Raw genomic sequence first — 20,952 nt, 5'->3', positions numbered from 1 at the left:
CAGCCGCGTCGGGGGCGGGCCGGAGGAGGGGGCGGCTTGGCGGAAGTGACGCAACGCCTCAACAAAGCCGCTCAAGGAGCGTTCCCTTCGTGCTGTGCGCGTTGCCTCCAGCGGTCTGTGGGGTAGTTTCCGGCTTCTGGCAGCGGCGCCTGCGCGTCGTGATGTCTCGTCTGGGAAATTGCGGCCCGCGTGCTGTCAGGCGGCTTCGAGGGTTTTTCGCTGTCGACGTTTTGGGCTTTGGGAACAGCCTTTTGCCTTCCAGAAGGGACTCACCAGATGCCAGGCAAACAGTATCTGCAGATTTGACACTTGCCCCTTCGGGCAGAAGTCTCCCTTCTTGAGATCCCGCGTGCTAGTGGAATGCATGCCCAGAACTTCATGAGAAGACTCGTTTTCTGTTTGCGTATTTCTGAGACAGGGTCTCACTTGCTGTATAGCCTGGTATGACCTCAGACTCCCGGCAACCCTCCTTCCTCGGTCTCCTGAATCAACATTAAGGGGATTACGGGCGTGGCTTCCACATCTGCTAATATGAGGGATTTCTTGTTTTGTGCCTTTCAGTGCCACCTGCTTTTCTGGGGCAGCGGCAGCTAGCATTCACTGAGCTTTTGGCAAGTTGGCCCCCACCTTCTGCCATGCTGCTCTGGTTGCTTTTGAGCACTGAAATGACATACCCCAGGCTGGAAACCTATGCCTGAAGTGAAGCATTGAGTGTTAAGTCTAGCGCCCAACTCAGGTGTAGTTCCAGGGCCCCGCTTCTTTCTGATTTAAAAAATATTCCTGCAGTAAGAGAGCAAGTCTCCAGTACCACTGTGACTCAAAGGCATTTGGAAAATAACTAAGAATGACTACTTTCCCGATTTATGGGATATGTGTGGTACTTATTCAATGAGATTGGAACAAAGTCCTCTTCTAACATGTGACTACTTGTTAAGGTATTTCCCCGTGTCTGTATATGTTGCTATCCCAATATATTTCATAACATAGAAACAATGGTATCTATATGTGTTGCCCGTGTGTATACATTTGTGCTGGGCAGCAGTAAAGGCATGATCAAAGTTAGCTTTTTTTTTCCAATGCTGATGAGCAAACCCAGGGCTTCATGTGCTGGTCAGTCACCAAGATGTGACTCCATTCTTCTGTATTTTGAAGTAGGGTCTCATGTTGCCTAGTCTGCCCAGCTCCCCACCCCTACCAAGTCCATGTCTTCCCTTTGTCAGTGAATACTAGAATTACAAGCATGTCCTACCACATCTGCCCACTTAAGCGTAATTTTTTAATTATGTATTTTATTTTATGTGCATTGGTGTTTTGCCTGCATGTATGTCTGTGTGGGAGTGTCAGATCTTAAACAGACAGGTATGTGGGTGCTGGAAATTGAACCTGGGTCCTCTGGAAGAGCAGTCTGTGCTCTTGACCCCTGAGCCATCTCTGTAGCCCCTCAATCGTAATTTTTACAACTGAAAGTCTTTTAAACAACCACAAAAAAATCCCAGAAATTTGGGGGGATTAAAATTTCAATCTGCTGAGGAACTGAATGTGTTGATTAGTTCCTGTACTGAGTGTTTTCAAATGGTTCTAAAACCCAATATGGTCAACTACCTTCAAGGTGTTTGTGAGGTTTTGTTGTTGCTTTGGTTTTGTTGTTGTTTTATGTTTTAATGCTTTCTGAACAATCTCTTTATTTTGGGGGTTTTGTTTTTGGTTTTTTTTTTCAAGACAAGAGTTTCTCTGGGTAACAGCTCTGGCTGTCCTGGAACTAACCCTATAGACCAGGCTGGCCTTGAACTCACAAAGATCTGCCTGCCTCTGCCTCCTGAGTAATGTGATTAAAGGCATGTGCCACCACTACCCGGCCTTCTTTCTTTGTTTTTGTAAAACTTTAATATTTTTAAATGCTTAAAACTTTTCAGTGCATTTTATTGGTGCACTACTTCTATGCCTGGTATACACGGAGGCCAGAAGGGGATTGGATCCTCTGGAACTGGAGTTACAGGCGTTCATGAGCCTCCATGTAGGTGCTGGGAATTGAACCCAGGTCTTTTATAAGAGCAACCAGATCTTTTAACCACTGAACCATCTCTCCAACCCCCCTGTTATATTTCTGAGGTGTTAATTCTTTGAAAACATTCTTCAAGAAATGACAAAGACTAAAGCAAACCAGCAAGGCAAAGGAAGAAAAAAAAAAGTATTCTTCAAAAACTTGAAGTCAGGCCGGGTGTGGTGACACATGCCTGTCAGTAATCCAGATCTTGGCGGAGGAGAGCAGGAAAACCTGGAGCTCGAGGTTCCTGGCTATTTAAGCCAGCTATGGTGGCAGGAGTGCTTCCCCTGCCAAATGTAAGCACTGTCCCTGGAGACCTGTGGCTACCAGGTTCCTAGACTACTCTGGTGGCTGAAATCCCTTGAGGCACAGAAGTGGCCACCCCCACCCTCTCCCAGTTCTTATTAAGGTTCCCAGCCCCTCAAAACAGGAGAGTGGCCAAGAAAAAAAAAAGCCCATCCATCCCTGAGCCTGCCCCAAAATCAGGCCACATAATCCCTCCAATCCCAGGCCACCCAGGAAATTGTGTGTCTGTTCTTGTCGTCCCCACGGCCAGCAAGAAACCCTATATAAGCTACATGTTCTGCCTGGTTCTCTGCTGCTTCTCTCCCCACCACCCCACACCCTAGCAGAAACCAATAAATCTCTTGTGTTAAGGTATTTCCTTAGGTCCCAACTGCCAGGGTACCTTTCCATCTGAGCTGTAACACTTACAAAGGTTACATGGCTACATCCTCCACACCAGCCTTGGCTATATGAGAGCCTGTCTCAAAAACACAAAACAAGCCGGGCGGTGGTGGCGCACGCCTTTAATCCCAGCACTCGGGAGGCAGAGGCAGGCGGATCTTTGTGTGTTCGGGCCAGGCTGGACCGATAGCCTCCAAAACAATACAGAGAAACCCTGTCTCGTAAAAACCAAAAAAAAAAAAAAAAAAAAAACCACAAAACAAGCCATACTGTGGTGGCACTCATGAGGCAGAGGCAGCTGGATCTCTGTAAGTTCAAGAACACCCTGATATACAGAGTGAGTTCCAGGACAGCCAGGACTACCCAGAGAAACCCTGTCATGACAAACCAAACCAAAATAAAACAACAAAGTATGGCTCAAACCTGAAATCTAGCACTACAGAAGCTGAGGCAAGAGGATTGCCATGAGTTCAAGACCAGCCTAGGCTACAGAATGAGATCCTGTATCAAACAAAGCAGTAAAGAAAATTCCACTGACAAACCATTTTTTTTTTTTGGCTTTTCGAGACAGGGTTTCTCTGTAGCTTTGGAGGCTGTCCTGGAACTCGCTTGGTAGTCCAGGCTGGTCTCGAACTCACAGAGATCCGCCTGCCTCTGCCTCCCGAGTGCTGGGATTAAAGGCGTGCGCCACCAACGCCCGCTGACAAACCATTTTTAAGAGGGCTGAAGATGTGGCTTAGTGGTTGGAGTGTGTGCCTGCTGTGTCTGTGCCAAAAAAAAACAAAAAACAAAAAAAAAAAAAAGAGAAAAAAACCAAAAAGCCGTATTATTTTGTACTGCAAAAGTGATAGTGCAACTAAGTCTATATTCCAGATAGCTGAAAAAGCAAGTTAGCATGTTCTGCTCTGTGTGTGTGTGTGTTTGTGTGTGGTTTGCATGTGCCTGGAAGATAGAGGTATTTTTTGCCCTATTCTATTGAGATAGGTTTTTTTTTTTCTTCAGACCTGGTTTTTCTGTGGCTTTGGAGGATGTCCTGGAACTAGCCCTTGTAGACCAGGCTGGTCTCGAACTAGAGAGATCCGCCTGCCTCTGCCTCCCGAATGCTGGGATTAGAGATAGTTTTCTCAGAACCTGGAGCTAGCTTAGAGGCCATCAAGACCCTAGTGACCCTGTGTCCTTGCAGCTACACTTGACTTTTTAGGTGGGTCCCAGAAATTTGAACACAGATCCTTATGCTTCCAAAGCTAGGGGTCTTACCCACTGGGCCATCCCCTAGCATGATTTTAAACTATTAAACTATACATGAATTTTTACTTCCGTGTCACATGAGATCAGGTAAGAATTTTCCACTTGTACTATTTTTTTAAATGTGTGTGTTCATAGTAGAACAGTTAAAGTTACACTTGTCTGCATTTGCTAAGGGACAAATGAAGTCAGACCAGGAAAGGTGAGAATCCTCTGGTGACCGATCAGTGTTCAACACCTTATCCATATCTCTTTCTTTTCTGTGAATTGGCATATAGTGATAGATTGATGGCTATAAAGATCAAAGGACACTTATGTAATTATTACCTAGTTCCTGACAGCAAGATTAATTAGCCTGTTGCTAAGCACACAAAAGACAGTCATCCATGACACCTCGGGTACTTTTTGGTGAGGATACAAACATAACTTGGTGGGAGCCGTTTTCCATCAGCAGTGTCTGAGGAAACTGCTCCTTTGCTGCTCTCCACCAAGTGTTTGAATCTTTCCCTCTTCTGTAGTCAGAGGGAATATCTACCATGGGATCTGTAGTCAAAAGATGACCTTAAACCCAATTCCTGCCTCCAACTCGTAAGTACTGGCTGGCATTATAGGCTTAAGCCTATATAACCCCCCAGTCAGCATTTTTTTAGTTCACTAAATTAGAGAATATGTCATATTAGCTGTCTGAAAATACCTTTTGGCAGTTAAGTACACTTGGACTGTAGAGAAGTTAAGTCATTATCAGAAGGTTCTAGTGTCTGCTATTCCTATTAGATGGAAACCTAATCATGATTTACATTCAGTTATACCATGTACAATGATGACCAACTGTCACCCATTTTCCCTCTTCTAAGCTAGCACAAGTGAAGATGGTAATTTCATTCTCTCTTTTTTATTATCATAGGCGAAAGAGTGAATGCAGTCTCCCATTACTGAAAATTATATAAACTAATTTGCCTTAGGGGAAAGCACAGGGCGAACCTGGACCTGGGAAAATCACGTCTTGATGGATGTCTGCCCTGTCAGGTGAGCATTAGTGATTTCTTTCTAATCATATTCAAATGACAGAGCGAAGTGATTTCTGGCCTGTGCATCTTTACTTTCCTCACATCTTTCATTGTTAGGCATATACTTCTTTTTAATTTTAGAATTGTTTTATGTACTTTATGCCTGAATGTATGCATGTCTATCTTACGTGTGTCTGGTACCTTTAGAGATCAGAAGGTAGCAGATTCTCTGGAACTAGAGTTAGGGATAGTGGGATAGTTCCCACCACTATCCCAGGTTCTCTGCAAGAATAGTAACTGCTCTTAATCACTGAACCCTCAATTCAGCCCCTGGCTTAATTTTTTTTTTTTAAATAATTTCCCATGGCTAGACAAAGTATATAGCTCAGTAGCATCCCTAGCATCAGACACACACACTAATTTCCTATAAATTAAAGTCAGTCCTTATAAAACTAGTAGTCACAAGCCGGGCAGTGGTGGTGCATGCCTTTAATCCCAGCACTCGGGAGGCAGAGGCAGGCGGATCGCTGTGAGTTCGAGGCCGGGCTGGACCGATAGCCTCCAAAACAATACAGAGAAACCCTGTCTCGTAAAAACCAAAAAAACAAAACAAAACAAAACTAGTAGTCACTAAATGAGACATTAATATCCAAGACATTAAAAACCAAGATGAACAAAGAGGATGAATGTTTTATTTGTTTCTCACTGTGTTGCAAAACCAGTATGTCAGGGTGGAAAAACAATGGCAGCCCACACAGCACATGGTAAAATTAAGACAGTACTGTCCTTCATCTGTACTATAGTTTCCTGTGCTCCCAGGCATTTCCAATGAGAAACACATTAAGTCCTTCAACCAGAATCCCAGTGGATATGGGCAAGTTACAGTATTATGTGAGATTTGCAACACTATTATCCTGAATTATGGAATTCTTGTCGTCACTAGGTAGGGTCTCACCATGTAACTCTGGCTGACCTGGAACTTGTTAGTAGACCAGGCTGACCTGGAAACAAGAGATCTGCCTATCAAGTGCTGGGACTAACAGGTAGTTTGTCACCAAACCCAGCTTCATAACCACTTTATTACCATAAATGATCTCAAGAATTCTAAACACCAGAGCTTAACCCTAGTCTAAATACCTAGTATGAAGATTATTAAAAATATGTACATTATATTTATCTGTACCCATCAGGAAGTTGGGGTTTTTAAGTAGCACTGTTGAGTAGTTTCTTTCCATCAGTATTGCTAGAAGTTATTTCAGATCTTCTATTCTCCACTAACTTAAGACAAGCATGATGGAGCAAGTTACTTCCGACAGTTTTATTTGGGAGTGGGAGTGCCATGCTCACTCCTCAATGGATTTCACATATTTCTCATATGCTTCTTCACTCATTAATTCATCCAGCTCTGAAGGGTCACTCACTGTCATCTTGATCAGCCAACCTGTAACCAAAAAACTTCATTTCAAATTGCCCTTTTCAAAACTTAAATTCATTCAAAATATGAATTTTTAAGTCCCTCAAAATTAATAGAGTACCCTCAATTAATTGATGCTGTTACTCTAATTTGCATCCATTATTTGTTCAACAAATTTTAGCCCTAAGAAATTAGTGGCCTGGAATGAGATGGCTGTTTTTTAAGAGAGCATACTGCTGGAGCAAGGGATCCAAGTTTGGTTCCTAACACATCAGTGACTCACAACCACCCATAACTCCAGCTCCAGAAGATTTGATGCCCTCCCCTAACCCCTGAGGGTACCTGCCCTCAAATGTAAATACTCCTACACAGAATTATATTTCCTAATTAAAATATTTTAAATAAAATCTTGGGGCAAATTTAATTTATATTTTTAACAAAGACATACCAAACACTAACTATTAGGGCAGTAGAAAGACCTAGGACCAGGTATGGTGGCACACACCTCTAATCCCAGTCCTTGGGAGGCAAAGGTAGGTGAGTATCTGTGATTCTGACACCAGCAATGGCTATATAGAGAGACCTTGTCTCAAACCACCCATCCCACCCCCCAAAAAGAGAGAAAGCCTCAGAAAGTATGAAGGGCATGGCAGCAAGTCAAAGAGAACCACAACCGATTTTGCCACGTATTGACTCTGACACTCCAGTTACTTTTCCGGGGTCCTCCATTCATCTATAACATGGAGAAAACTGCAGCTGGCATACTTCACTGGGTTATTGTAGGGCTGAAATTCTGAGCAACAACGTACCATCTTCATAACAGGATTTGTTGACGAGCCCTGGATTTTCTGCAAGTGCTTCATTGACTTCAGTTACCTCTCCTGACAGAGGAGAGTAGAGTTCACTGGCAGCCTTCACACTCTCCAAAGCACCAAATTCATCTAAAAGGAAGTAGTGAAGACAGTTAACATCAAATATTACAAAAACAAATGTGGCCAGGAGTGGTGGCACACACCCTTAATCCCAGCACTTGAAACAGAGACAGGGGGATCTCTATAAGTTTGAGACCAGAGTGAGTTCCAGACCAGGGATACATAGTGAGACACTGTCTAAACAAAAAGACAAAAACAAAAATAGAAAATATGGTGAGGGATGTAGCTTAGTGAATACAGTGCTTGACTAGCATACATAAGGCTGTGGATTCAAATGCAGGCGACACCTGCAATCACAATACTGGGGAGACAGGAAGGAGAATCAGGAGTTCAAGATCACCCTCAGCTACAGAGCAAGTTAGAGGCTAGCCTGAGCTACAGAATGATCAAAGTCTTTGAAAACAGAAAGGAACCTCAACTAATAATGAGCAACTATGAACTGTCCCACAGCCATCACCACACCTGTTGATGAAATAGCAACTGCTTCCTCCTAAGATGAGGAACAAGGCAATGACACCCACTCTCACCACCTCTATTACAACATTTTTCAGACAGTCCCAGCCAGTGCAATAAGGCAAGAAAAAGAAAATACATAAAGACCAAATAAAACATATGAAAGAAGAAAATAAAGTCTCCAAAGCAAACTTAATGACCTAAACATAACTAGCTATGGTGGCACATGCATATAATCTAACCATGCAGGGAGTTTGAGGCTAGCCAGGATTATATGGTGAAACCCTGTCTGTTTTAAAAAACAAAAAGCAAAAAATAAAAAAAATAAAAAATAAACGGGGTGTGGTGGCTTAGGAGGCAGGCAGGCAGGTCTCTGTGAGTTTAAGGCCAGGCTGATTGGTCTGTGACATTCCAGAATGAGAAACAAACTCACCTTGTTTTTTCAGTTTTGTCCCAATTTCAGGCAGACTACAGTAAACAACATCTCCCAAAGCTTCCTAAAATACAAAAACAACATAAAAATATCTAACAAGTTGACCCTATCAAAGAACAGGAAAGAGACAAAAACACCCAATTGCCTATATTTTTGTCTATGTATTTCACCATCGAGGAGCTATATTCTTTGCTTTTCTTTACAACCCTCTAAACATGTAAAATGGGCCAGGTGTGGTGGCATAAACCTAAAATCCAGCTCTTGAGAAGCAGATATAGGAAGTTGTAAGTTCAAATCCAGCCTCAGTTGCATAATGAGACTCCATTACACAAAAATAAAATCAGATGAAATTTGGTACACCTGTCAAAGGCTGAGAAAGGGAGAACCCAAGTTCAAGACCCACCTTTGCTACAGAATTGGCTCAAGCCCAGCTAAGGCACCTTAGCCAGAGCCTATTTCAAAATGAAAAGAAAGAAAAGGCTGGAGATGTAGGCAGTAGAGGAAAACCTGCCTAGCATGTGTGTGTGTGACCCAGGGTTCACCCACAGTGCTGCATAAATTAGTAATACTTTAAAATGTTAAGTGCACTGTGGGCAGGTGTTAATGCATGGTATGTACATGTGTAAAAACATGTGGAAGTCAGTGGATAACCTACAGGAGTTGGTTCTTTTACCCTACTGGGAGCTGCACTACAAAAAACAAACCACCAGCCAGATTTGACGTCTAGGCTGGAGTAACCCCAGGCACAAAGCACACGCTCCAAACAAGACTGCTAGTTGTTCTGAGCACCCTGTGCTTTCCACCTCTGCAGTTTTAGGCTGTGACCCAAACTGCACTGTATGAAACCTTACCCACTTATTCATCATAGTGGTCCTCATGAACCTGCCGCCCAAGACACTGGCACCACGGCCTCAGACAACTAACCCACCTTTCCTCACACCACCCAGATGGGCTGTATCACACACACCCCATAAGTTGCTGTTGAATAGGTGATTGCCCTTGTAGATGAACAACCTGTACTGAGCCCCTCAGTGGATACACAGGTATGCCAGTGAAGGTATCAGAACCCCAGAGGTCTTTCCAGCAGTTATCTCCTGCCTCACTGCACATCCATCCGGCTGAAACCACTGGCTGTGCTACTGCTTTGCTCTTGTTCTTTTGAAAAGTATCTCAGTATGGGGAGAACAAAATAGGGTTATTTCTAGAGTAAAGAGCAGCTAAATAAAAGGTCTCTTCTTTGTGTCAGCAGTGTTTATCTGTGTAAGCTCTCACATATCTACAGTGGCATCCCACCCCAGCCCTTGAGCTTGCTCTTAGCTGTTCAACATGAAATTTTTCTTAAATAATATTCCCTGCTTTTAAGTGTTGACCCAGTACTGTTGGGTTTTTTCGGGGGGGTGGGGGGGGTGGGCGGGGTCTTGCCCAAGCTGGGCTCAAACTCATAATCTCCTGCCTTGGCCTGAGGGTGTTTGTGCCAATATGCCAAACAGTGTCTATTTAAACATTTTAAGACCATATGATGCTCTAATTCACATTTTACATATTTTACTTTAGATTGCTCCCTAAGGATACCATTTCATAAGGTAGAGACAATCTGTTACAAACACTTCAAGACAATCCAATCAATACCTGTGCAAAATTGCTGATTCCCACTGTTCCAATACCATTCTCTGTGGTTATCCATTCATGTTTCTCTGTGAATTTACGCACTAAAACAGAAGACCAGTATTTCAGAAAAGCAGCAGCATCCCTTCTTCACCAGCCCTTCCAACATCATTCCTGTCAAAAGGAAAGACTTCCCCAGGACTGAGACTGACTTACTGATATTACTTTGCAGTAGTGTGATGCCCAGTAAAGAACAATGTGGAAAGACAGGGCAGTTTTAAGACACACGTTTGTGTAGCCACAGATGCACTGAGAGAAATGTAAAAAATTATGTATGTGAGGGTTTAGTCTGCATGTGTATATGTGCACTACATGTATGCAGGCTCCATGGAGGCTACAAGAGATGCCAGATCCCCTGAAACTGGAATTAAAGATGGTGGTGCTGGAACCCAAACCCAGTATCTCTGGAACAGCAATCAATGCTCTTAACCACAGAGCCATCTCTCAGTCCCAAGAGCGTATCTTACATGGAACACCTTGTACATCCCTGGGCTTATCTGTTTTAACATCAGCCTAAATCACTCAAAATTTCCGAGTATATTTCCTGAGTTCACTCTATGACTATAGGTCTGGTCTTGAACAAAGAACTCTATTCTTTGAAGACAGGCTTGCAGTAATGGGTTTGGGGAGGCAGCATAAAGAAAGTGATACATGCCAAGAAGTATACAGCTGACGCATCTGAAATACAAGGCTGGGTTGGGAAGATTGCAAGTTCAAGGGCAATCTGCAAGTTTTACTGGACACAGTGGCATATGCCTGTAACCCAGCCCTTAGGAGGTTGTAGCAGGAGGATCAAGAGTTCAGATCTATTATATTAAGATTGGCTGAAGAGATGACTCAGCAGCTAAGAGCACTGGCAATTCTTCCAAAGGAACCTGGTTCAACTCCCAGCATCCACACAATGGCTCATAACCATCCTTAACTCCAGTCCCAACTTGTGGCCTCTGCAGGCACTGCATGTACACGGTACACAGATATAACTGCAGGCAAAATACCCGTACATATAAAAATAATAAAAATAACATTAAGATGATATCAAACAGAAAAACAAGTTTTGAAGGACTGAGAATATAGCTCAGTAGATGATCACTTGTCTACCATGTGGGGCTCTTGTTCATTCCACTAATGGGGGAGGGGGATTGATTTACACAGGGCTCAGTGACCTGTAATATGGGAAGGCCAAGGCAGGAGATCAGTTGAGTATGAGAGTTTAAGGGAGCTTGGGCAACACAAGACACTGTCTCAGAAGAAAAGAAAAATATTTGAGGCTGGAGATGGCTCAGCAGTTAAAAGCATGTGTTCCTCTTTTTTTAGAAATTTATTTTTATTTTATATGCATTGGTGTTTTCCTGAACGCATATCTGTTTGAAGATGTCAGAACCCCTTGAACTGGAGCTACAGACAGTTGTGAGATGCCATGTGGGTACTGGGAATTGAACCCAGGTCCTCTGGAAGGGCAGCCAGTGCCTTTAACTGATGAGCCACCTCTCCAGCCCTGCATGTGCTGCTCTTGCAGAGGACCTGGGTCCAGTTTCTAGCATTCACATGGTGGCTCACAACTGCCTGTAATTACAGTTTCAGTAAATCTGATGGCTCTCTTCTGACCTCCCAGGGCACCAGGCACCATGTACACAGACATATACTCAAGCAGAACACCTATAACATAAATCCGTAAGATATAAAACTTAGCCAGGTGGTGGTGGCGCACACCTTTAATTCCAACACTTGGAAGGCAGAGGCAAGGGCATCTCGGTAAGTTTGAGGCCAGCCTGGTCTACAGAGTGAATCTCAGGACAGATTCCAAAGCTACAGAGAAACCCTGTCTCAAAAAACCAAAGAGAGCCGGGCGTTGGTGGCGCACGCCTTTAATTCCAGTGCTCGGGAGGCAGAGGCAGGCGGATCTCTGTGAGTTCAAGGCCAGCCTGGTCTACAGAGTGAGTTCCAAGATGGGTTCCAAAACAATAGAGAAACCCTGTATCGAGAAAAAAAAAAAAAAAAAAGGAAAAGGAATTTGTATAGCTATATGGCTTCAGCACTCAACTTTCATGTTCTTAAAAGTCTAGAATTCACTGATTACATTACCAATCACGAGCAGTTCAAAAGCAGCATAGTGTCTGACTATAAGGGGCGGACAGTTACAAATACGTGTCACCCTGCTAATATTGGCCTCAACTTTGCCAGCAGCATTCTGAGCACACCTAGGTCCACTTGACCTCAAAGTCCACTATCATCCTTTAGACCAGGCATGCTACTTAGGCTAACCACAGTGTGATTCCAATTCTCCATTAACCCTTGACCCGACCAAAAAAAAAAAAAACAGATTAGGTAAATAATTACTTTCTTCCTAAGCCTTGAAAAACACGGTTTGAGGACTGGGGATGTGGCTTAGTTGGTAGGGTGCTTGCCTATTACTGAGGTAACTCTGGGATCAGTCCCTAGCACTGCATAAACTGGGTGTGGTGGTGCTTGCCTATAGTCCCCGAAATGTCATGAGGACCTGAAGTTCAAGGTCATCCTTGGCTACACAGGAATCTTCAAGCTAAACTAAGTGAGATCACGTGAGATCATGCCTCAGGGAAAAGAAACAAAACCCGCTGGGCGTTGGTGGCGCACGCCTTTAATCCCAGCACTCGGGAGGCAGAGGCAGGCGGATCTCTGTGAGTTCGAGGCCAGGCTGGACCGACAGCCTCCAAAACAATACAGAGAAACCCTGTCTCGTAAAACCAAAAAAAAAAAGAAAAAAGAAACAAAACCCACCATGGTTTGAGACCGCAGAAAAACTGAGCTGTAACTGAGGAAAATCCTTCATTCCTTTCCTTTCAATTCCCAAATACAATCTATTTTATCTAATGACTCTGTTATGTGTACATTTAGTTATGTAATACATACTAATATTTAATAACACTATTCAGTGTCAAGTTCGGGAGACAGGACCTTAGTTCACTTCTTCCTCCCAGTAACTCTGAGGTAGCTACTTCCTCTGCTGTCTTAATGCGGGACACTGGGGTTCTGAGAAGTTGAGAGCCTGGGCCCAAGACCACGCAGCTGTGAGAGGAAGAGCCAGGAGTGAGTAAAGTCTGTATGCTTTTCCAAGGGCAGGGCCTGCACCCTGCAAAATAAGTATGCACAATTCTGCCAGTTAAAAAAGGGTAAAAATGAAAACCCGAGTAGTTAGGCAGACCAGGAGAATTGATATTGTGGGCAATATTTAACTAACAACCTGGAACTCGGTATGCAGCTCAAGCTGGTCTCAGACACAGTGAGAGTCAGGAGTGCTGACTGTTAGAGGTGGGGGCCACTCACCTTCCTGGTCTGAAATGGAGTTATCTGAGCAGTGCTCTACCCTTGTATTCCAGTCAGCAACACTGCTGTGTCACAAACAATAGAGAAATTTTAGCAAGAAAGGAGCAAACTTTGCACTCCACACTGAGGAATAACGTGATCAACATTTTGAGTTCGCACAGATTTCTGACCCAAGAGACTTGCTGAGAGCAGCCGTTCAGATTTGTGCTGCCTGAATAGGGATCGTACAAAGGGCAACAGGGGTCTCCACTATTTGCACATAAAGAAAGAAAACTGTTTCCCAGCTAACTGTGCGAACACGTATAATGGGCAGGTCTCCCAGTTATTTCCAGTCCGTCAAATTAGCCTCTTTTCAGCCCCAGTACACATCAGTGACTCAATTACAGACATTATCAGAACTTCTCTGAAGTCTAGAACACTTTCCCTTGCTTTCTGTAGTTCACAGCTGAATCTTCAACGCCATGCTTGGCTTTGCGGGGGGAAGGGGAGAGTAGTAAAAAGCTTTTACTTCTTCACTTTGACTTTTCTTTCATTTGTCTGCGTGTGCACTCGGTGCTAAATTTTAGTAAGTGCTTCTTCTTAACTTCGCTTCGCATTTTCCTGTTATGGTTCTTTTTGCTAAGCACTCCACATTTGGGGTCTCGGTGCACCCAAATGTAAGTCACTCCAGCATGAGTGGCCGGGCTATCTGCAGGTCCAGCGGGCCTTCCCTCCTAGCTCCACCCCGGGTGCAAAGTTTGCTCCTGTCCTCTCGCCTACTTTAAGAGAAGAACCGCAGAACCAGGATCCCAAGAGCAAGAAGAAGCGCGGACAGAGCTACAGCTCGCCTATCTCCGGGCGGCTCGACCACGTGCCCCTCACTTACCCGACTGCACAGCGGATCCAGTGCTCAGAGCTCGGACGGCGGCGGCGCTCAGCACCCAGGGCCGCGGTGGGCAGGAGGCCAAGGCGGTACGCAGACTGCAGGCCACGGCCCACGCGCTCCTAGCCACTCGCAGCGACATGATCAAGGTTCCTAGGGTAACCGCACTGCGCCTCCGCCACCGGGCGGGCGCTAACAGGGTGGGCCAGAATAAGCGGAGCACCGAGCCCGGGGCGGAGCTCGGGCAAGATGCTCTCTGATTGGACAACTCGAAGGTCCCATTTCAGATAGGACAACGTGCGCGAGGGGTGTGTGCCTGTGGAGGAGCTGAGGCCCGGATGGGGCAGTGTGAGGGGCGCGGAACGGCTGGGCGGGGAGGGGCGGGGCGGAACGGCTGGGCGGGGAGGGGCGGGGCCTCATCGAAGGGCGGAGCCTCGCACCAAGAGTGGGATCTTGTGAACACAAGCAGTTGGTCAGCAATCTGTGCATTCCCCTAAACTGCATCACCTCAGTGGCCAGAGAAAGAATCCAGCAAGGATGTCTTTGTTGGGCTAACGCAATCTCATGCCATTAAATCAAAAAGTCCTAGGAAAGACGAGATCCCGCCACGTCCTTTAAAGCACAACCATGCCTATCTGCACAAGGTCACCCCCAAGGGGATTCATTTCATCTGAAGACCAGTAGTAGGCATCTTACAAAGTCACACTGACACAGATCGTATGCGTTTTTAAATGTTGAAAACAACCCAGGAAGCCACTTTATTACTTTACAGATGCCAAGAGGGTCAGAGACTCTTAAACCCAAGGGAAATGGAGAATAACACAATTTATGCGGGCCTTGTATTATCTTTGATGACAGCACCCTGGAGGTGAAGACTGGAGATTCAGGAGTTTTCAGCCCATTGCTCCTTAGCAACCAAGTGTGGACTCTGGAAATGAACCTGGGTCCTCTGCACGAGCAGGAGCATCGACTACTCTTAACCACTGCCTCATTTCCCAACCCCTTAAGAAGATTTTTAATATCCAGCTAGAAAGTAGGTGTTGTCCATCCTCAGGGTCAGCTGTACAAAGAGAGTTCCAGGACATCCAGAGCTGTACAGAGAAATCCTGTCTCAAGAAAACAAAACGCTAGACAGTAATAGTGTTCTTCCTGTTTCTTGTTTGTTTGTTTGTTGCTTTTTATTTTCTGAGACAAGCTTTCTCTATATTATAGTCCTGGCTGCCCTGGAACTCGATTTATAGACAGGTTGGCCTTAAACTCACAGAGAACTGCCTACCTCTGCCTCCCGAGTGCTGAGATTATAGTCATGTGCCACCACCGACAGGCATTCTTCTTGTTTTTTAAGCCACTCAACTTTGTCATTCTTGGTCCCAGAAAACTAACTGGACAGCTATTAACATTTGGAAGAATTCTGAGATCATTCAAGGCAACTGCCAATAGCCAAAGCGGTGAATTAATTGTTCTGTAGAGAATATTCTTTTCCACATACGTGTATTTTATTTCTAGGAAGAAATACATTTGAACACGTACTATTATATATGTAGGTATTGTGACTATTTTATTAGCTGGGTTCCAGAACTCTTCTATAGACAGCAAAGCCAGCCCTCCTGTGAGACTTCAGCATCACTGGCATGAGCAGACTGGAAGCTCTGACCTTCCTGGACATGTGGATGAACAGTTTAAATCCGGGGCAAAGCTTGTGCTGGTTGAGGGCACAGAGCCAGGGAAGACGACTCTGGCTGGTCATTGCTGCTCGGCGGCTCTTCCCTTTTACATCTGACACCCAAAAAGCTGAGGATTTTCATCAGGAGCAAGTCTGCCATCTCTCCTTCCTCCGACAGCTGTAAGAAGAGAGGACCAAGTGATGCATCTGGAACCACCCCAAGGGATTACTGTCCTGTTTGGTCCCAGGGCTGAGGCTATGGCTTGGTGGTAGAGCATGTGGTTAGTAAGCTCAAAGCTCTGGGCTTCATCCTCAACACCACAAAACAAACAAAAACAGCCTGTTTGTTCCAAGCCTAAAGTCACTAGGCTGTTCTAGGGTTGGGATGACCTACTTCTGGGGATCTACCTCCCTGGGGCGGGCAGGGATTCTTCATGTCCCCCATGGGCCCTCTTCCTCTGTGCTGAGCATGTCTGGGTTTTCCTGGCAGCACTTCCCATCCCACACTGGATAGAGAAAGCTTTGGCTGGTTACTGCACCTGAATTTAGGTACCAGACACCTTTCAGGGATGACTGTCACCCACCTCACTCAGCCCTGCAGTGGCGGGTTTTTCCTTTGTTATGTAATTGCCACTTCTGCTTCCTCTGCTTACCTCTCAGTGTCACCAGCATGGGACGGATTAGGGTTTCTGGGGAATGAAAAACTAAATAGGCATTTCTCACTATAACTTTCCCATACTTAACCATAAGTGATAGGCAGGCAGATAGATGATAGACAGACAGACTGCCGGAGCTTTAAATAAAGAAAAAGACATGGAGGCACACACCTGTAATCCCAGCCCTTAGAGGCTAAAACAAAATCCAGTCTGAGCTGTATATCATGAGCTTGGTTCATTCATAAACAAATAAAGCAAAGCAAAAACAAAGTGTAGGACATAAAGAATGACAAGCCACACTTAAAGGCTACACCATGTAGATATGGTGGAACATGTTTATAATGCCAGCACTTGGGAGGCAGAAGCAGGAGGATCAGGAGTTCAAGGTCAGACTGAGATCCATGGGACCTTGTCTAAAACAAACAGCAAAACTGTACATATATCAACAAAGCAGTTCTATTGGATTAGGTATCCAGAGTAACACCACTTAACCAATTGATGGGGGATGTCTTCTGTATGCTGTGAATATGTTTCTCTCATTGGTTGATGAATAAAGCTGTTTTGGCCAATGGACAGGCAGGATGTAGACAGGTAGGAAGTATAGGTGGGGCTACCAGACTAAGGGAATTCTGGGAAGAGGAATGTAGGGAGTGAGTTGTGACATGACATGCAGCTGCCGGAAAAAAAGCAAGAGACTTGAGCATCACTGATAAGTCAAGATGATGTGGAAATACACAGATGAGTAGAAATAAGTTAATAATTAAGAGAGTGCTAGCCAATAAGAAGCCTGAGCCATAGGCCAAACAGTTTATAATTAATATAAGCCTTTGTGTGCTTATTTGGGACTAAAAGTCTACAGGACTGGGCAGGACAGAAATTTCCATCTACAGCCAATTACATCAACAACGATTTTCCTCTCCAATATAGTTATATGTGGAAATAGTGGGGCTTAGCACTTTAACATATTTTTGTTGTCTTTTTTTAGGGAACAGAAATTCCATCCATAACATCTGTAACTCCCCTCCAAGAAGGTTCTTAAACAATGAAAACATGGACAATACTTAGTTGCAAAAGACTATGCAGGCCTGGTGTGGCAGCACACACCTTTGATTCCATCACCTAGGAGGAAGAGGCTGGTTGATCTTCGTGTTAGAAGGCCAGCCTGAGCTACTTTAAAAAAAAAAAAAAGTGAGTTGCTGATACATACAACAAGGATGAGCTTCAAAAATATTGCCCTCAAGCCGGGCGGTGGTGGTGCACGCCTTTAATCCCAGCACTCTGGAGGCAGAGGCAGGCGGATCTCTGTGAGTTCGAGACCAGCCTGGTCTACAAAGTGAGTTCCAGGACAGCCTCCAAAGCCACAGAGAAACCCTGTCTCGAAAAACCAAAAAAAAAAAAAAAAAAAACATTGCCCTCAGGCTGGGGGCTGTGGTACATGCCTTTAATCCCAGCACACGGGAGGAAGAGGTAGGCAGAGCTCTGTGAGTTTGAGGCCAGCCTGATCTACAAAGTGAATTCCAGGACAGGATCCAAAGCTACACAAAGAAACCCTGTCTTGGGAAAACAAAAAACAAACAAACAAAAATAAACAAAAAGAAAAATGGAAAAAATTTTCCACAGACTGGAAAGATGGTTCAGCATCTAAAAGCAATTGATCTTCTTGCTAAAGACTCAGGTCCATTGCTAGCACCCACACTAGCTCCAGTTCCAGTGAATTCCAGTTCTGGCCTTCACAGGAACAGCAGGCAGGTGGTGCCCATATGAACACATAGGCATACATGCACATATACAAAAATAAAATAATATTGTCCTAAGAGGAAACAGTCAGATGCAAAAGCACGTACATATATGATCCCATTTATATGAAGAATAAGTCAAAGGAGTGAGTTCACCTGGTCACATTTTTGCTCCTCACTGAAGGCCACCAAAATGACTGAGATAAACAGATTCAGTACCACAAATGTCATAAAAACTATGCAGGACCCAATGAGGAAGGAGCCAAGAACTGGGCTGTAGTCTAGGACCTGCCAGGGAGAAAGCCAGTCATGCCCATTTCCTGTAGCCACCATCCCCCCCAAGGAACCCTCAGCAGCAAATCAGGTCCCTCTGAGCTGAGTAGAGTTACAAAGATGCCCTCTGCCTAGGGCTGGGAGTGTGGCCTGAGCTCTCCAGGAACTGGCCCAGAAGGGCTGCACCCATACCCACCACTGCTTTCCCTAAACACAGGCTGGGAATTTCTGCATCCCAGCATGGCCCTCCTGAGGGTCGGATGTTCTATAAGCAGGAACCCCCAGAGCAGGCTGTCTAAAGGTGGAGAAACATTCTTATTCATCTAGGGAAGCCCTGTGCTTGCCAGGCTCTGTACTGAACTCAAGGTAATATAGGGCAGGGTGGGCAGGGAGTGATTTTCTAACACACAGATTTGGCCCAGATTGCAGCGGCCATGCCCCCACCCCCACTCCCATTACCTCTTCGTAGTTGAAGATCCCCAGTTGAAGGCTGACCATTGTTTCTGCTGCGTCAAAAAGGGTTTTGTAGGAACGGAGTTTCCAACCAAACATTAAGTTTGACTGTCACGGAAAGAGTCTTTGTGAAGAGGGAAAGAAAGTGGAAAGCCCCTCCCCTGGTCCTCCTGTCTGAGATAGCGACTCGGGTGTTCAGTGGGAGGAGGCAGGGGTTAGAATGGAATGCACATGGGGACACATGGGCCGGCGGTGCCCGTGATCTGTGAGTGGCGAGAGGTGCAAGACTGGACAAAACTGGGTGAGAGATGACAAAGGCATGGCTAAATGTCAAAGACAGATGGATACCCAAGACTATGCTGGAAAATCACAGACCTATTGAGCCTCAGAGTCAGAATGAGTATTTGGATAGATAACAGGAAGAGGTCAGAAGTCTTTTTCTTATTACTTGACAATACGAAAGAGTCAAAGACTCAAGGTTGGTGGTGGTCTTTGGCTTTTTTTCCCTTAGTGACAAACAGATGTAACTGTCAGCATGCAGTGTTAAGCGGCTGAATGAAACAATATTGGCACTGCTGAGTTCAAGTATTTGAACCCTCACCTCTCCACCTCTGCCCTAGATCAAGGAGACAGTGACCCAGTTCATCCATGAGCACAGCAGGAGCCCACTGTTCATGCCTGGAAAGTAGCCATGAGGCTTCTAAGCAACTGGGGTACCAGAACTGGCCGCTTGAGCAGACCTAGCTGCAGAAAGCAGCCCATCTGAGAGGTCATTGTATCCTTTTGGTCTTGGACATTATACTGTGTCACTCGTATTCTACTGAGGTCCAGTCTTTGTGGTGGTAATTACATAAGGTCCTAGTTAAAAGATCCTGGATCCACAAGTTCTGACATTTCCTTTGAATTCCCCAGTCTCCCCCTAACCGTGACAAGTAGCCTTTACTTCCATCAAGACCTGCCCTGCCCTGAGGTTTTCCTAAAGGGAGCACTCACCGCAATGGAATAAGCCAGGAGCATGATAAGGATGACGGTGATAAAGCCCGAAATGTCACCCCAGGCACGGCGCAGTGCTGATGTGATCATGTTCATTTTGGGATTCAAGCGGAGCAGGTGCCAAAGCTTCACTGTGGACAGCAGGACGAGGAAGGCAATGATGTAACCAAGTGCAGCATCAGTGGCTGCTGTCTCACTGAAACTCATCCCCCTGTGGGAACAAAATGGGAAAGCCCCATCTCAGATGCCAGGGGAAGCACGGCTGGAGTCCTTCCAGATACAGGGTTCTATTTACTATGAACTCAGAGATCAATATGTCCTGAGTCTGGGAGACAAAGTAGTTCTAATTCCCCCCAGTCAGGTAATGGTGGTGGTGGTGATAGTGAGAAGAATGTTGGTGGTGGTGATTTACGATGATAAGCATGATAGTAGTAGCTGGGCGGTGGTGACGAACGCCTTTAATCCCAGCACTCGGGAGACAGAGGCAGGTGGATCTCTGTGAGTTTGAGGCCAGCCTGGTCTACAGAGAGAGTTCCAGGACAGCCTCCAAAACAATACAGAAAAACCCTGTCTCAAAAACAAACAAACAAAAAAGAATGATAGTAGTAGATTTACCATCAAGATGGCTCAATGACTAAAAGTAATTTCCATGCAAGCCTGGCCACCTGAGTTGATTCCCAGAACCCGTGTAAACATGGAGAGAACCAACTCCAGAAAGCTGTCTTGTGGCCTCCACACAGGCTGTGGCACGTTGATGCCTGCTCTCTCGCTCTTTCTCTCCTCCCCCCCACCAATACTCATAAATAAAATGTGCTAGGTGTGGTTGTGCGTGCCTTTAATCCAGCACTAGAGAGGCAGAGGCAGGTGGATCTTTGTGAGTTCGAATCCAGTTCGGTCATCACGGTGGTCGTGAGGGTGATACTGGTGATGGTGGAGTGATAAAGTGGTAGTCATGGTGACAGCAGTGATGATGATGAAGATGATGCTGTTGGTGACGATGGTGATCATGATGATGAGGGGGATGAGAAGAATGAGCGTAATGATGGTGAGGATGGTGACAACGAAGATGATGAGAATTCTGGCGTTGGGGATGGATGATAATGTGGCTTGTTCTCGGGGCCCTTCACCAGCAA

At 45.2% G+C, this 20,952-nt stretch overlaps 2 protein-coding genes and 1 long non-coding RNA gene across 4 annotated transcripts in view; 1 reads left to right on the top strand and 2 right to left on the bottom strand.

Annotated features, from left to right (window-relative positions):
* The first annotated feature begins 109 nt into the window (after window positions 1–109).
* LOC121136242 lies at window positions 110–19,823 on the top strand. Its single transcript, XR_005873383.1, has 3 exons — window positions 110–935; window positions 4,881–5,002; window positions 19,447–19,823. It is a non-coding gene; the product is annotated as an uncharacterized LOC121136242 (long non-coding RNA).
* On the bottom strand, window positions 5,654–14,344 carry Gcsh (glycine cleavage system protein H). The gene is made up of 5 exons (XM_005073068.4): window positions 14,049–14,344; window positions 9,845–9,924; window positions 8,216–8,279; window positions 7,207–7,338; window positions 5,654–6,424 (listed from the first exon to the last, which is right to left on the bottom strand). Exons 1-5 carry the CDS (start codon window positions 14,185–14,187, stop codon window positions 6,327–6,329), a joined length of 513 nt encoding a protein of 170 aa, XP_005073125.1. The 5' UTR covers window positions 14,188–14,344; the 3' UTR covers window positions 5,654–6,326.
* The window catches only part of Pkd1l2 (polycystin 1 like 2), an 82,761-nt gene continuing 77,328 nt past the window's right edge, over window positions 15,520–20,952 (bottom strand). For both annotated transcript variants that reach the window (XM_040736303.1, XM_005073069.4), the window contains 4 exons: window positions 19,820–20,030; window positions 18,833–18,934; window positions 18,257–18,388; window positions 15,520–15,886 (listed from right to left, as the gene is read on the bottom strand). In XM_040736303.1, coding sequence (XP_040592237.1) covers window positions 15,725–15,886; window positions 18,257–18,388; window positions 18,833–18,934; window positions 19,820–20,030 — 607 coding nt within the window. In that variant the 3' untranslated portion in view covers window positions 15,520–15,724. The remainder of the gene's footprint in view (window positions 15,887–18,256; window positions 18,389–18,832; window positions 18,935–19,819; window positions 20,031–20,952) is intronic.

Source organism: Mesocricetus auratus, unplaced genomic scaffold (genome assembly GCF_017639785.1).
Source record: "Mesocricetus auratus isolate SY011 unplaced genomic scaffold, BCM_Maur_2.0 Super-Scaffold_6723, whole genome shotgun sequence".
Classification (NCBI taxonomy): Eukaryota; Metazoa; Chordata; class Mammalia; order Rodentia; family Cricetidae; genus Mesocricetus; species Mesocricetus auratus.
This window is presented reverse-complemented; position numbering and strand designations above follow the sequence as displayed.

Bases quoted from the DNA above. Each gene is read 5' to 3' on its own strand.
- Gcsh (XM_005073068.4), bottom strand. From the start codon at position 14,187: ATGTCGCTGCGAGTGGCTAGGAGCGCGTGGGCCGTGGCCTGCAGTCTG. The intron at 9,925-14,048 runs GTAAGTGAGGGG...CTTCTGTTTTAG, and splicing joins TGGATCCGCTGTGCAGTCGG to TGCGTAAATTCACAGAGAAA. The intron at 6,425-7,206 runs GTACGTTGTTGC...TTTTGGTTACAG, and splicing joins CAAATCCTGTTATGAAGATG to GTTGGCTGATCAAGATGACA.